This window comes from Pieris napi, chromosome 5, assembly GCF_905475465.1.
Source record: "Pieris napi chromosome 5, ilPieNapi1.2, whole genome shotgun sequence".
NCBI classification, from domain to species: Eukaryota; Metazoa; Arthropoda; class Insecta; order Lepidoptera; family Pieridae; genus Pieris; species Pieris napi.
Genome location: NC_062238.1, coordinates 756,213 through 773,455, shown reverse-complemented (window position 1 = coordinate 773,455; position 17,243 = coordinate 756,213). Strand labels below are relative to the sequence as shown.

Genomic DNA, 17,243 nt, shown 5'->3' with positions numbered 1-17,243 from the left:
TAATATAAATAATGTTTAAAAGCCCTGTCATACTAAAAATATTTTTTATTTTGGATTTTATTTCTAAGTAAAGTAACTCCTGATTGAAGTGATCACTCAGAAGCAACCACAATTGGGAACTCATGTATGCGCGGCACATATTTCTTTTATACAATTATATGCAGCATTCCCATTTTATTAGTAAGGGTCAGGGTAAGATCACTAGTCGTACATAGCGTGAGGCCTCGTCTCTGAATCGTATTATGTTTAAATAAGTTCCAAGAAGGTTAATTATGTTTAACAATTTTATTATATAAGTATTAATTTCCGATTTAATCTGTGCAACGCTTATATTATACTGTTTAGTGCACAGTGCAAACCGATATCCCGGTTTACATTTTTGGCAACATAATTATGAAGCAGATTCAATGCGTCTGGTCCAGTTCTGTTTAGACGTTACGCGACTCCAGACATAACTACACTAATAGATGATAATATGATGATGATAAAAGATAGCCACCGAATTACAATCAAGCGAAGTCGCGGGTACAAGCCAGTATACCATAAAATTGTTAACGGCCTTTTTATCGTAAACAAGTGGGCAATCATTTGATACAGAAATATCGAGTTATTTTCGTTCAACTATTTTCGCAATCCAGCTATGAGTTTGAAGAATTCGCTTTACATAATATCTGCGATCATTCTGGCGAGTAGTTCATTTGTTTTATTGTTAATAAGGCTGTAATGTCTGTTTGTAACCTTAACATGGCTGTTAAATTTTATTATTTTGATGTTATCTGCGGGAAATGGCGATAAAAGTAGATGATGATTTTAATTGAGGTTTGTAGCATTAAGTTACGAACTTGGCATAAGAATCTGTTGTCGTGTCGGAAATTACACAAAGATTTATGAGAGAAAGAAAAAGCTTTATTACTCATAATAAAAAGGAAGTTTAGTTAAAAAGAAAGTGCACTAGCCCCCATACTAGGATTCTCTGTGTCGTGAGCCGTTAGTCTCTTCCATTTGCCATATAACCGGTACTTGACGCAATCATTTCTACATAACACTTACATTTTACAATTTTATAATTAAACTACTGTTGCACATAAGTACTTTCCGCTTCAGCATAGGATAGGACAGGCTGAGAAGATGTTGCTTTTTATTTATAATTTTTAATAACGTGTGGTAACCTAATGAAATCATATTTTATATAAATGTGAATTTTTACTATAAAGATTAAATTATTTTTATTATAACGTGGAAAATTTAATTCTGTCCCATCAGGCTGTTAGTATTATTAATAGAAGGCTCTGCTTACACTTCATATCCTTTGCGTCAAGGCTTAACAGAGATGAGCTGCCAAATCATTTTATAGGCATTAAGATCAATATTATTAATCATGTTTTTCATTCTCTAGTTGACGGGCTTTCCATCTGTTTTTTTTATACATGTGTCTTTACTAAGACATCATGGAACATTACAATCTAACCTAACTTAAGACTAATAAGTAAGTCTAATCTAGTTGACTAATAAGGATTTTTATATTCGAAAGTTTCCAAAAACACTACTTACAGTCTCTATTAAATGGAAGACACTCTGTTCTTTTCTTTTTGTTTTTCACTCACTGTGTAGCATTTAATACTAACGTGCATAATACTGCTTTTCATCTGTTGATGTAATGTTATTCACTGTATTAATAGGTTTGAAAACACTATACCCTTACGTACACAACAAATCGGTCTATCACTAAACCAATGCATCTTACTATTATGGAATTTGGGTCCAAGTCTAGGTCCGGCGTGATAAATTAGGCTGACTAATAGTCGTGAGTTGAAATTTGGGTGATTGAATCTAGGTAGCAAATGCGGAAGTGGCCAAAGATGATGTGGATAAGGTAATAGAAGATGAGATAACGCACAAACTTGGCAATGACCTGGTCCAAAGCATTGAAAGAAAGTTCCAGGTGGATTTAGAAAGGTTTGAATTAGTAATGTTGAAATATGTTCCTATTTTGATTCTTCAACAATTTATATAGCTAATTAAACTCATAGAATAAATCCCATCTATCAATTTAACATGTGAAGTTATTGTCTATGGTAATATGCGAACAGAGTTATCCTATTGGTAAGCTTGCGTTTCACTCCCAAGATAGTGCGTTGTAACCCTAGGCATGTCTTAGTCCTCAAAAATCAAGGAAGTGTCTCATAATGGCAACCAAGTAAACGTGTCAAAATATATATTTCCTATATCCCATTGGGGGACTACGGCGTATCGTATAATAGCTGTATTACAAGATTGCTATATACAGCATATGTTTATATGTATCTATAAAACAATTTCAGAGCTGTGGATATGGTGTTAATAAAGATAAGACTTTTGCTGCAAAATGGCACACAGCACATACAGGAGAAGTTGCTTCAGCTGCAAAGCGTGATGGATATGATCAGAAGCCATGGAGATGAGGAGGTATGATAAATGTGCTAAGATGAACGATTGCATTAAAAAGTAATAAGGTAAACTAGTTCTGTCTAAAATGCATAAAAAAAAAATCAGTGGCGCTACAACCTTTTTAAGCCTTGGCCTCAGATATCTGAATCTGTTTCATGATCATTTTTAAATCTTATAGGCAAGTTGGTGATCAGCCTCCAGTTCCTGACGCACGCTGTCGACTTTTTGGGTCTAAGACATGACGGTTTCCTTACGATGTTTTCCTCTACCGTTCGAGCAAATGTTAAATGAACGCACAAGAAAGAAAGTCCATTGGTGCACAGCCGGGGATCGAACCTACGACCTCAGATATGAGAGTCGCACACTGAAGGCACTAGGCCAACACTGCTCTAAAATACATTTTTTTTTTATTTCTATTGGTCAAATTTCACTTACATAAGACTGCTACCGTCTTCAACAGAATTTTCCTTTTTGACTTGAAAAAACACGAATGTTGACGTTCAAAAAACGTGTAATTTATTGTTGTTTTTAATTTGCTATTTTTAATAATAATAATAAGTTTTTATTTGCAAATTTGCAAAAAGACCGCACAATCAGCCATATAAAATAGGCGTGCAAATGTAATATCAATTATCATGATGTCATAATTATAAGAACAGTTAAGGATAATTGTTGTCAAAACTTATGATCAAAACCTCTCCCACTATATAATTGGCACCTTGCCTTTAAAAATGTATTCACCCTCCCCTTGAAAGCACTACACTTTATAGATTATTATTTATATTTACGTTAATTTGAATAGAAATCAACAGTCAAGTCAAGTCAATATACTTTTTTCATTATTTTATACATGTGTAACAAAGTAGAACAGAAATGTTTGTGACAATGCAACATAAATTGGTTACAATATTTTTTTCTGCATAGGTCGAAAAATGCCTCGTTGATAAACAAAACGATACATCCGCCTTAGCCGAGAAAGCTCTTCATCAGATGGTAATTTGTGGCTATGCCTTGATCGGTCAGGATCCTTCTAAGGCGGTCAGGACCGTTGCCAATCTGAAGAGTATGATCAGAGATGGAATTAAGCCGGTAAATTTTGGTTCGAATATTACAAAATTCTAAAATCTTCATTACGAGTATCTTAGGTTTTTATTTAAATGCATTTTTTAAATCGCGTCTGATTGGTCTGAAGATAGGTTCGACACCGGCGAAGAATCGAATGTTTTGGATTGATCAAATTAGCTCAGAAGGATATTTTATTTATTTAATTAAAACTTGATTAAGTCTGATATTTAAATATTATAATTAAGGCAACATAGATCCTTCAGCCAATGAGGAATAGTATAATATGGAAAAGTTTAAATGGTGCAAAACGACAGATTTATTGTATTGTCTATCAAATTTAATTGTTCACTTACAACTTAGAAAACAATAAATGTACGAGCTAAGGCTGTAGATTTTGCTCACTCAGGCTTTCTTAGTTTTATAAAAGTGGCCATTTCCTAAATCGCCGGAATTACAATCCGAGAGTATAGTCAGACGCAGACTCTCTCTTCGACATTAACATTATTTATTTCGCTTATATTCTTTTTTTAATTAATTAATTTAAAGCACCCTGATGACCCAGGAATCGTACAATAAATTTAACTAAATGAAATTTCTCAACAAATGTTACGTGTCTTTTGAAGTGTTATTTAGTGCTCTGTGTTAATTTTTTCAGATAAATGAACAAAAGAGTGAGATTTACGATTTGTTGAGAGCGTGTGGACATGATCACGACTCTCTCAAGAAGGTCATCAAATGCGTCATATCCAAGGTAAGTGTTTTAATTCGGTCAATGCTAGCAGATGTCTGGCTTAGGTCTTTAATACAAATAATCACTAACCGATCGTTTAAATAATGGTGTGAATTTATTTGTAATTCCCAAAAGAAGATTAAAAGTTCAAAATAATTTCTTCTTCATTCAAAGTATGTTTACGGGATTTTTATTTTGAAGTCTTTATAAGCCTATACCTACTACTCCAATTAACACCTAGGAGCCATATGAAAATAGTGAAAATAGGTGTTTAATTATTAATTATCAATAATTAATATAATTTGTAAAAACAATCGAATAATTTTGGTTTTAAAATAAACTTGTGCGAAAAATGTTACAACTGTCAATGACTCATTTCCGTCGGCACCGAGTTGAAAAATTGTGCCCACCTTTCATCGTGGTTTCAATTAAAGAAATAATTCTTTTTCGAATGAAATTGGATGTTATAAATTATTTTAATCACGTCACCCACGACTTCCTATATGACAAATCAGATCATTCATAGAATTAGGTTGACAAGTTTTTTTTCTATAGCATCTGGATGGTTTCACACTTTTTAGTTCAGCATTGACACATCACAAATTTAAGTCCTATGACAGGCTACAATGCCTTACAATTATTTTTCTTTTAATTTATAAAATATTTAACGAGTTATTCCAACAATTTGACGTCTTCTAAAATTTTTTCATGATCTTCGATTACTTGAAGTTTGGACCGAATTTGATTTTCGGTCGTCAAATTTACATATCAATCGGATGAGACAATTTCAGGCATATCTTTTAATCACTTCTATTATATTTCATAAACGATATTCATTGATATCATTTAAAATTAATTCGCTTGTCTGTATTAAAAAGCAATATTTAGATTTATCAAATAAACGGCCAAAATGACCTCATCTTGATGACTTTAAAATCTATACCATATTCTCATTGTTTTAGTCACCCCTCATGAAATCAACCATGATGGAGATAACCGGGAAACTTATTGATGGTGTGGTGGATTTGACTAAACAAATGGCGCATGGCGCGATGCACGAAGCCTGCCTCATAGAAGTCATAAAATCTATTGAAGATGAAGCTTTAGATGTGATTGAAAGTGTTAAGAAGTGCGCCTTTAAAAATATAAGCTTTATCGAATTAGATAATTTTATCGCAGAAAATAACGCCACGGTGTTGGACATTGAAAATAAAAATAAAAAGGAAAATGTTAGCGAAGTGGAAAGTCTATTGAGGAAGGTGTTAGAGAAGGATAACGCGAATGATATGGACACACTCAAAGTAAAACTCAAAGAAATGCACAAGGATATAGGCGGAATCAATAATTTTATATTTGATGATAATAAAAATAATATGAATTAGAAATCCAGATACTTAAACGTTTTATTAATATTAAACAGAGCTTTTCTTTTCGTAGCAGGAATATTTTAGTTCATAAGCCTGACCGTCTTGTTAATTAGGATATACCTATACAGGTAAAGAATTAAATATTTACCCACAGGAAACTAAAAAATACTCTGCTTCCTCAAATCTAATAAAACTAGGGAATTTTCGTACGTTCCTTAAATATATTAACCGTAACGTATTATAGATTTCGAATTATAGATAACTGATTTTTTTTAAATTTGTGCACTTGTTGTCCCATCATTGCAACTTGGTAGCGCAACTCCCATTATATTTTTAGACTTATAATATAGGTTTTCCTCTTCATACATCATAGATACAAGTAGATATATAATTTACATAGGTATTTCGACAGTTGTTGGCTATATGCTAGAGAGATATCTCATCTTTGTTAAGTAAACAATAGTATACAATCGGAAGTGGTTAGTACTCTATGTTGGTCATCACCTAGTTGTTAGCTTTATTTACGTTTAAAAAGAGGTCATTATGTAAACAGTACACTATGGTCAGCAAAATCAACTATAATATTATAGGTTTTGTTTTTAGTTCGACCGCCTTCGTGTTGTACGCTCAGTGAATAAACCTGTCTTCGATACTGATAAAAAATGCTCAACTGAACCTGTAAACACTGTTGAAAATATTAATACTTTACAATACATATTTAAAAATAAGTGTTTTGCTGATAGTACATAGCTATCGTTAAATTTTTCACTTCGCTACCTCGTAAACTTCGGTGGATCGCAGTTGGTTTAGTTACTTTGCGTAAATTGCTTACTCTCATGTTTTTTTACATAGCGTAAACAGTGAGAATGCTATGGTTTTGTAAACACACATTCTAAAAATATCATATTATGTGTACAATTTAATAATAAAGGAAATTAACATTAAAATGTTTGAAAGGTATTCCTAAAAATGTTGGCGCATAAATTTTAATATAACTATTTAGTGAATATATAACGTTAGACAATTATACTTAATAGCAATATGCAGACTTTTTTGGGAAACAAACACCCGCCACACCACATCAAACACAACGCTCAAACCTATATATAAGCAACCCAAAAAACGCTTTTCTTCGCCCAACGCATTTTCTCTTTCCGAGGCCCTTTCACCTTAAACTACTTTCCTAAAAACAAAATTATCACTAACATTTCAAAACTCACTAAACATTCACTAAAAATCTCAAACAATATATTGTCAACCTATGCTGATACAGAAACAATTCTTATTGTGCAAAAATAGTTTAATTATAAATTTGTGTTATGTAAAAATCATAAAGTATAGCTGTTAACATGTCAAAAGGAAGACACAACACAGGAAATCCTTGTGCACATTATTTTTATATCCTGTTATTATGTATAGTAAAGTTTTGACTCTATTTCAATCAATTTTAAGATTAACGCCGTATTTGGGGGCATGGCATTGCGCCAAGTCGAGCAAAAAAAGGCGCGGCCGTATATCCTTTTCTCGAAGCAGTTCAGGCCATTTTCGACCCCCTATAACTTCATTATGTATAAAACTAGAATTTTTCGTTACCAAGCAGTGACTGTATAAGCCCGGTATATTTCAAATTTCATTCAATTTGAACCAGTAGTTTAACCACTTTTAGCAACCATAGAAGCTTCAAATTTAGAATACAATTAGTGTTTATTGTATAAATCAAGAAAACAATTTAATTTAATATAACATGTATTACTTGTAAGATGTTGTAATTACGTAATTAATACAGAAAGTCCCATAAATAGGGACTGAATAAATTTACCGACATAACATTTAACGGTAGAAAAACTGCGTTGCGAGACGTGGTTTCATTTACAAGTTATGTTTTTGATGGCATTATAGATACGTAATAAATTTGTCGATTATGATTAATATATTAGGTCCCTTAAATGCAATTCATTTCAGATATAAAAATCTAAGAAATAATTTGTCTTTCATCACCACACACTTTCTACTTGCCTATATTATACATCCTTGGCGATCCGTGGTCCCAAATATTAAAAAAAAAATATTCAAAGGTACCCATCCACTAAAAATAGATGTCCATGGGCTTCGATGACTTCTGTATATAGTTTGCCCACCTATAAAAATTATTAAAAGTTTTGAATACTGAGCACGTATAAGCAAAACAATAGGAAATATAATCGATTATAATCACAATTATAACACTCTCCATGTCGTCCATTACGCGTTGGCTCGGTGCCAATGGACAAAAACGCGTTATAACGTAACCTATAGGTCAACGACCTCTCAATTTTGTTGTTTCTATTAAAATTAGTACATTGCAGTATGAGCTTCGTGGGTATCTCAACCCTGCGGTTGTGCATTCGAACCCCGGTTAAATGGATTTGAAATTACTGCAACGGTAAGGGCAAACTTGAGGGAACTGGAGTGTCTAAGAGCAAAAAAAAATACGTCGAATGTTGATCACACGCATGAGTTATCTCTGTATTTTGTACAGTATTGTGTCTGCCCATGTTTCCGTTATGGGACATATTATATTGTTTAGTAAAATGTCCCGTCATATGCTTTTTTATAGCATAACGTATTGTTTTTATTTATATAATAAAGTTTACCACATCATATATCGTGCTCTATCCCAGTGTATGTTACAAGCTATCTTTTCTAAAATAGATGACAATAATTATTATGATAAACATAATATGTTACAAAAAAGTAAAAAATGTACTTCCAATTTTTTATAATTATTTCTAGTTAATAATTAATAAATAGAGAATTAAAACAAATTTAGAAAGGGACCCTGTGGCAGTGTACCTTTACCGCTGGCAGCATTTCCTTGCTATATGGCGATACTTATTAATTGAGTGTGGAAAGCACCAGCTCTGGTATCACTGGTACTATCTACCAGGCGCCAATTTAAATATTTAATTAGCGCCTGTGCACTTGAACCCCACGGACCAATATTAGGTTAGATTCTGATTTTAGATTTAACTTAAGAATAAGTAAAACATTACTAGTAGTTCTCCATAAACGTAAATCCTATCTCCAACATTGTTATTACTCGTTCGTCAAGACAAGTTAGAATTCTACGAAATAATTATTTAAAACGAGTAGTTTTTATTACATTTATCGACATGTTATAATTATAAGGAAGTACTTGCCAACAATGTATAATTCTAAGAGCGTATACATAAAACCGGATAAAATATACGTGATTTAAGTCAAAATATTCCTAAAGTGAACGTGACTCGCCACGTGCTAACAATTCACTGTACAATGTATTTCGTAAGTGATTTCATCATGAACGCCATTACACGCCGCAAAGCTTCAAAATTGGGAGATTAGATGAATCGGAATATCAGTTATATTTGGTTTGGGTAGAATTAAAAATACTTTCCTTTTTTTCTGTCTGACAAACGCGTAGTATTTTTTTGGAATATAATCATGTATTTCAACGCTCAAACCTTTTAGATCTAGGCCTTAGGGTTATGTATCTGTTCTGTTCTGTTTTATGATCATTTGTATAATAATTTTTTTTGTAATTAAATTTGTCTAATAGGCAAGTAGGTGATCAGCCTTCTGTGCCTGATACACGCCGCTGAATGTTTGGCTTTAAGGCAAGCCAGTTCGCGATGTTTTCTTCTCCGTTTAAGCGAAAACATTACAAAACAGAAAGTCCATTGGTGCACAGTCGGGGATCGAAACTACGGCCTCAGGAGTGGGAGTCGCACGCTGAGTCCACTAAGCCAAAACTGCTGTTATGAGCAAAGTTAATGACGTAGGTAAAATAAATAAATTATAGAAATGTTGTAAACGTCTTTTGGTAGTAGTGATTGTAAATGAGTCTAGTAAATTTATCGTTATGTAAATAGTAGAGAAGCAGAAGTATATTTGTGTTATCATTCCCGAGATTTAACGACAGACCAGTTAAAACTGGAAACGTAAACACTATTGGGCGAATATTATTTTCAGATTAGAACATATCAGAAAATTTGAATGAATACAAAGTTTGGACTGTTTTGTCCTTATGATCCTAGCATCACTTGCCTAAATAACGTGAAAAAACATTTGTATAACTGGGGTGTGTTTATGAATAATGTTAGTGATAAGTTTTATTTATTTTTATTTAGCTAGCCAACAGTTGTTCTGAAAATAACAAAACCAGACGAATGTACTAACCAAGAATTGCCACCTCACCCTAGTAAAATATAATACTTATAAATATTACTGTGTCTGTGCGTACGTATGTGATTATGTGTGTGCGTGTTTGTGAGAGGGACGATTTAATAAACTATTTTGTATATCATATTTGTTTGCCTTTGTTTTATTAAAAATGTCAAATTGAGAGGGCACAAATTCTATTTAATGGGGTGTTGCGAGAAAAGTTTTTATTTGTATTAACCGATAAAAGAGTATGTCTTGTTCTCCGTCTACCGGCTTGTTACTCATGGATAAAGAATTCTAACGGTAAAAGAATTTGTAGTCGATCTATAGTATAAACATACAATATTTTTTTTTAATTAAATTGAATCCAAAATGCACTAAAAAGTATTTAACAACAATATTACTATTGATTGGTTTTTTTATTACCAAGGTATCAGATAATCGAGATACATGGTATTCACATATGACAATCAAATCAACGTATACAAAATATTTTAAAAAACTATTAAAAGAGTAGGTATGGAGTTTATTGTCAATTCTTTTCCATATGAACCTACCTTTTGGAAGGGGCAAATAGAGTAGTTTTTTCTTTATTTTGACTTTCAAAAGTGCCTTTTAATTGAATAAATTATTTGGTTAAAGGCTTATTCATCTTTTTCTTATGTTTTTCAAGTCTTTTAAAAATACATAATATTAGTATACGATATTGAAACGCGTTGGAATTCGTTAGAACAGTACTAAATTCTAAATTTCCTAATAACATTTAATCGTTTAGTTCTTTGCGGTTTTAAATAGCATAATGTTTGTTTATGAGATATTTTGGTAACGTTAGTCAGGCGGCTTAAGTGGGCTTTAGTAGTCAAATCGATTTCCAATGTTCGTCATGAGAAGCCTTGGCATCAATAATCAAATATATTTAGTTTATTATTTTGTAATTGAAGCGAATAGTTACATTGTAAATATAATTGTAAAGTATTCGAAACAGTTTCAAGGTTTTGTTTCTATGTTCAATACCGTCTTCACCATAAGGGCACACGGGGCCCGTGCCCAAGGCCCCCATTCTCAGGGGGCCCCGAAGGACCGACATTTTCTCTCCCACATTTATTCTCAATAAAGTTATCAGAAGGCCTACGCTACGCCATTATATCGATAACTGCGCCTATTCCTACTGTACTAATTAATAAGGATATAATAGAAGACTCAACAGAAATCTCTTTAGAAACCGTTATCGTAATCGTAACCAAAAAACCAGCAGCATTCTAATATCATTAACGACATAATATATCATACTGTATTTGATGACCTAAATGGTCATACTTAGTATTTTTTTTAAATTATAATTAGCTTTTTTTATTTTCCAAAAGGGCCCCAAATTCTTGTGTGCCCAATGGCCCCAGCCTAGTTTAAGACGGCCTTGTCTATGTTAACCGCAATTTTGAAAGGATTCGTTAAACATTTATTGATCAAATTCTGAAATAGATTGTACCTAAAATTTTCATAGCTATAGATTAATTAGTCTTAGTACAATTAATTTATACGTGCTGAGTAGTCGTAATTTTTACAAAAACAAAATTAATGTGTTACGGTATGCGGCAGTGATGCCATCTTCTCCAGAATGTTTCCCTTTGGACCAACTTCAAATACTCCTAAATATCGACTAAAACCCCTAAAGTTTTTGTTGTACATTCGATTAGTGAGGTAATTTCAAATATGTATCAAAAATTTATTCAAGTAGTATAAATTCTCGATCTTGGAGTTCTTTAAATATTTCAGTTATAGCCACGCTTGGAGTTTATGTTTGGTTTAGTCAGTTGGTTGGGTTCTAGGCTTAAATTGTATAGGATCTTGAGTGAAAAAAATATTTTATAAAGAACTCCCTCCATCCTAAGAAAATCCATCTAAATCAGTGTTTTCCAACGCCCCTCAGGGACGCAATTTGATTCCAAAATTTATTAAAATTATTTGAAATATTATGTTTTGAAAATATATTTACTGGGGCGTAAACAATTTCTAGTAATTTCTTCCTCAAACCTTCTGTTTTAAGTGAACAATTCAATTTTTTAATATTAAAAATTATGCATGTTACATTTTTCATAAGAATTTTAGAAAGGCTAAGTTGGGGCATGGCACAGAAATGGTTGGGAGACACTGCTCTCAATACTTAAAGCTCCTCAAAACTCACCAGTAAATATTGACTCCCCCTAAGTTGAATAACCCCCAAGTCCACTGAAATGCTTATGAACAAGGTTTGGTGTCCATTCTTAGAGCAAGTCTTATAGATTTAGCTTTACCTACCTGGGTCAGTGAAGAATGCAGAGTGTCTACTAGGACTTGAAGGTACTGAGGCGGAAGCTGCGTGTGTGAGGAAGGCTCTTTTGACACGACTCCATTTAGAGTCTCTTGGGCGCGGTGGAGGCCTAGCACCAGACTCTAGTGACCGCTGCTTGCGAAGCGCCGGCTGGGGTCCTTCAGACTCTATAAGTATACAGTTTTATATTTTAAAACTTAAATAAAAGATATGAAAAATAGTTTGAGGACTGTAATATGAAAATCGCTAAGTTAATAGCTTATCTAAGACAGGAATAATATATATTTATGATAATAAGAAATCTAATTAGAGAAATGGCGGAATTTAATTTTTAATGATGAAAATAATGCGTGTAAAATATTTAAACTTTCATTTGTTAATTTAACTAAAAAAGCACCATCACGAATTTTTTTCTTTTAAATGTTATGTATGTCAAAAAAGATTGTTATTTTAGACTTCAAGTATAACATTTATTACTAACAAAACATAACAATAATGGAAAAAAATTGAAAGAACTTTTTTTTTTCTTTTAAAGAACACGGTACGTTTTAATTGTGTAATGCGTGTGTGCTGTGGTTGTAATTGGCCCTGGCTCAGCATTATGCTGAGGAGCAGACTGTTCAACAGCGCTGGTCATTCTGCCAGAGACCATAACAGCTAGTTTTAGCCAGCGTGATTTAATCGGTTAGCTAGTTATCAGCTAGCGTTTTCATATTATTTTCTTGTAATACGATTTTTTACATTTTCCATTGATTGGTGACAACTCTTAAGTAGTGGTAATTGCAACATACCAAGTTCTTCTGATGACGGAATCGTGAGAGTCAAGGCGGGTGGAGCATCGCTATCCCCGCCATCGCTGAAGGATCTCCGTCTCCCAGGAACCAGATCTGGTGACTTAGGGGGTCGCTTCTTCTTCACAGACTCCTTATGTGTCTGTATGATATTCCGCATTTTACCCCATCGGCTTTTATGAAGCTTGTTAGGAGATGGGGAAGTTGAACTATCATCCTAAAATTTATGAAATTTTATAGTTATAGATAGAGATGTAACTACAGTCTGTGATTGGTGCAATAGAAAAACAATTGAATCTCATTCCAGTCAATGCTTATTTCAATATTTCCAGGAATCAATAAAGCATAATATGACCTTTATTTGACTTCAGAATGAAGAAAATTCTTGAAATTGAGGAAATTCATAAGATTTCAGAGACACAGACACAATTTGGTGTCAAATTTATGATGATGACTAAAGGCTGGAATACGTTTTCCAAAGTCTTTTATATCTTTTGAAATTCAGTACTTACTTGCATTGGTGCATGTAAAAACGAGTTATCGTTATCATCCAACCTTAGCATTGGGTTTTTTCTTGACATACCTAAACCATAACATATATATGTTACTCAAAATACATATAATTTATTCTAATTCTATTGGATTGAATTTGAAATGACCGTTTTGTCTAATTTATGAACGTTATAATATGGAAACACGTTATATAAACGCGTAGATAGCGTCCAGTCAAAAAGTTATTGTAAAATTAAACGAAAAACGTGAAAAGAAGTTGGGTACAATATCAATTACAAATTAACTTAGTATGTGCTCTTACATAACATTATTACACGGAAAAACAGTGTCAGTAAGGTACAAATAATAAAGCCAAAGCCAATAAAGAAAACTAATCAAAAAGAAATTAATATCAATGAATTAATACAATTTGTTTTTCATAGTTATTTCGAAAAATTCTTAAGATAGAGAGATATGGAGCCAGTTGAAGGAGGTTTATACTCTATAAGAGGCTCATAGAAAAAAAATATGTCTGTATAAAATTTAAAGTGTAATATTAATGTTTCAAGGTATAAATGAGGCTAAATTAATATAAATTAAACAATTATTTCTATAATTTTATATTTTGTTTTGGTCACTCTTTTTATTTTTTTACCGGAAACTATAATTTTATAAGCTACATATAATATGTGGTTACAGTCAGGTAGCTTAGAGACGCACTTGGTTTATTTAATATATTAAACATTGAGGTTTTGGGCTTGATTTCCGGGGAAACGTAAAAAACTGCGGATGTTTTTATTCCTTTTCTCAAACCGAGATTTAATTGGCCATATAGTTATTTTTATTACCTGACTCCAATCTCAACTCTTCACAAGAAGAATTGGGAGTTAATGACATAGCACTTCCTGGTGTCAAACTGGCAGAATCCCTGGGTTCGGGGTTGGGTAAACCTGGAGCGGATGGAGAGGATCCAGTGAGGGCGACAGCACCTACCATAGCCCCTGCTGCTACCGCTGCCACTCCTCCAATTGTAGAAGTCGGCCATTGTGCTTTCTCCCATCTATAAAAAGGTTTTTTTTAAAACTATCAAATATAACCTAATATAAAAATCCCATTTATAAAGTACCTAATAGGGATTTAAAATGATAGAATAAAAAAATAGTGTTATTTTTTACTTTTTATGTATACTCAGTTAAAAATACAAGAAATAATTAAAATCAGAATAATCAGAACTCCTTATTCTTTGATGCATAAACAGCAATACAATCAAATGCATGCTAAGCGCTAAGAACTGAATTTTATCAATACGTGTGTGACAAACGAGGGGTATACGGAAGAAACTTTACGATATTCCCAAATCTTTACTGGTTTTAAAATTATTCTACAAAACAGCAGCGACTTATTTGGCGTACGACTTTGAAGTAGCGTAGCGTAGAGCGTTTCTTAAGGCAGTTTTTGCTGCGCACCACCACTATGGAGAACCAGCTGCCCATTAAAGTATTTCCAACCAATTCGACTGAGAGTCCTTCAAGAAAAGAGCGTAACACTTCTTAAAATATACCCAATATATTTTTAATTGATAACTATTAATAAAAGAAAACAATGCATCTACAATTTCCCTGAACTTAGTTCTTCTTCCGTAAAAAGTTCATACATGCAATACCTAACATAAAAAATGATATACCACAAAGAACGGTTCGGTGGCCGTCAATACACAATTATTTTAAACTAAAATTATAAGTCCTGGGTACATACCTCACTTCGAAATATACCAAAAAGTCGTAAGGATATGAAGAAATTATATTAGTTTGGGTACAATAAGAGAGGTTAGACTGATAACTTGCCTTAGTTCACAAACACTCACTACAAAATTATAAATTGAGGACGTAACTATTGACAAATATAATTAACAAAAATGTTAATGCACTTTGTGTTTTTAGTTGTTCCCTGATTTATACACTAATTGTATTCTAAATTTGATGCTTTTATGTCTGATAGAAGTGCCTTAGAGTTTTGATGTTCGGTCAGTCAGTTAGTAACAAAATTAAGAACTTTGAATAGTTATAATTCTTAAACTACTGGTTCATATTGAATAAGATTTGAAATATACCGTGTTAATACAATGCCTGCTTGGCTAATTGAACTCGGTCGGGTTGAACTGCTTCGAGCGACGGATGGTACGGCCGTGCCGCTTTTGTGCTCGACTTGGCGACCCAGTTATTCAATATTCGCAGATTGCATTATCAGTAATTCAAAATGGATATAAGAGTAGACGCAAAAGTAGTATTTATAAATTTTCAATAAACGAAATTAAAGAAACAGAAAAAAACGATAGACACGTTGATTACTTACTTAAAAGCAGACTTCACTCTAGTCCAGTTTGACACTTTTGACTTTTCTACTTCTTTAGGAAAAACACCATCCGATCTCCTCCTGAGAGGCATCCCTAGCGGCGCATCACTATCTTCACCACCTGCTGACCTGGATCGTTGTTTTCTCAACAACGATCCACCGAATCTTCCATGACTCCTCCACTTCGACCCTGACCTTTTCATCGTTCGCCCTAAAATAGAGTCAAACAGTGCCTGGCCATACTCGCATTCTAATTCTGCGTCCAATGCCTCATTTATAAGTTCTATTTCTCTACTTTCATTCTTTAAGTTCTCATTCTCTTGATCTATCCGTTTATACGCATTGTGCAGCCGTATCAGACTGTTGACGTCATTCAATCTTTTCATAATTTTATTGTTTTTCTCCTTTAAGTTTACAAATTGATTCAGAAGTTGTAACAGTTTTTCTAAATGATCAAGGGCTTCAAGAGTATCTTTGGTTCGCTTTGCGATATCTTTTCCGCATTTTGAAGCAGGATCATCTTTATCCTTAAGCCTCTGTAACATACGATCACAGATTCCTTCGACGTCGGTATCGTCGGGTATTCCCCAGGATTCGTCGGGTGTAGGACCGGCAGTGCAAGGCGAGGATCCCTCAGCATCGGATGGAGTTTGCGGGGACTTGACGGTCAACGTGGCGGGAGGTTCACCCCTCCGCCGCTTGTGTAAGGATGTACCGCTAGGAGGAAGGTCTGTTAAGTCCTTTGGCTCTGTAGATATTGCCCTTTCTTCTTTGAAATCGATAACGTCACTACTTTCCTTTGGTGACGTCATAGCGGATGTCTACGACTATTTATAAATGGGAATAAACGCGTCTGTTAACGTATTGGGCAGGGCCCTATGACTGGAATGTATCGTTGTATGCATCTGATCATGATAACCGCAAAATTCACTTTTTACGTTGATTGGTATTTCTACCAACGTTCCAACTAAATCACTCAATAAATCTAGGCACTATTTCTAAAGATTAACACGCACACACTTTCACGTTCGATGCAACGATGATTGGAATTTAATAACTATTTTAAACTTCCGTTTTATTACATAATGGAGAAATGGAGGTGAATTTTTGGCAATTTGAATTATCCGGCGCTAAATTATTAATATTAAAAGTATAAGGAACGAAGAATTGCTTATTTCATAGAGAATTTGTAAGTTGTATTGGAGCAGTCGCCGCCCAAGCGCGCGCGCATATCGTAAGGCGGGCGGCCTGCAGCTCTCTCGCGCGGCTACTACCGAATATTTCCGAAGCGGATATATTTTTAACCTAAATTTCTTCGCTTCATACGTCGGTGAATAATAGATCTTATATAAAAGGCAAAAAAGACGCTAATTATGTGAGATTATTAGTATTATTTATACCTACTTTCTTAATGCTTCCGAGCTGAAATCCCATTAACCTACATTTTTAAAATGGAAATAAATGAACGTGTAATGTTACTGGCTCGTTTCAGATTTGTTTACATATCAACATTTATCATTTTTTTAAAG

At 33.5% G+C, this 17,243-nt stretch overlaps 2 protein-coding genes across 3 annotated transcripts in view; one reads left to right on the top strand and one right to left on the bottom strand.

Annotated features, from left to right (window-relative positions):
- LOC125049629 overlaps positions 1–16,980 on the bottom strand; it is a 31,409-nt gene extending 14,429 nt beyond the window's left edge. For both annotated transcript variants that reach the window (XM_047649023.1, XM_047649024.1), the window contains exons 1-5: positions 15,715–16,980; positions 14,211–14,422; positions 13,383–13,453; positions 12,871–13,087; positions 12,067–12,246 (exon numbers count right to left, since the gene is read on the bottom strand). In XM_047649023.1, the coding sequence (XP_047504979.1) occupies positions 12,067–12,246; positions 12,871–13,087; positions 13,383–13,453; positions 14,211–14,422; positions 15,715–16,526 (1,492 nt within the window). In that variant the 5' untranslated portion in view covers positions 16,527–16,980. The remainder of the gene's footprint in view (positions 1–12,066; positions 12,247–12,870; positions 13,088–13,382; positions 13,454–14,210; positions 14,423–15,714) is intronic.
- Positions 534–5,631, top strand: LOC125049630. The gene is made up of 6 exons (XM_047649025.1): positions 534–685; positions 1,835–1,956; positions 2,322–2,445; positions 3,352–3,516; positions 4,148–4,243; positions 5,185–5,631. Exons 1-6 carry the CDS (start codon positions 641–643, stop codon positions 5,602–5,604), a joined length of 972 nt encoding a protein of 323 aa, XP_047504981.1. The 5' UTR covers positions 534–640; the 3' UTR covers positions 5,605–5,631.
- Positions 16,981–17,243: the final 263 nt, after the last annotated feature.

Coding starts and splice junctions, on each gene's coding strand:
- LOC125049630 (XM_047649025.1), top strand. CDS start 641: ATGAGTTTGAAGAATTCGCTTTACATAATATCTGCGATCATTCTG. Junction 3,517..4,147: donor TCAGAGATGGAATTAAGCCG/GTAAATTTTGGT, acceptor TAATTTTTTCAG/ATAAATGAACAAAAGAGTGA. Junction 4,244..5,184: donor TCAAATGCGTCATATCCAAG/GTAAGTGTTTTA, acceptor TCATTGTTTTAG/TCACCCCTCATGAAATCAAC.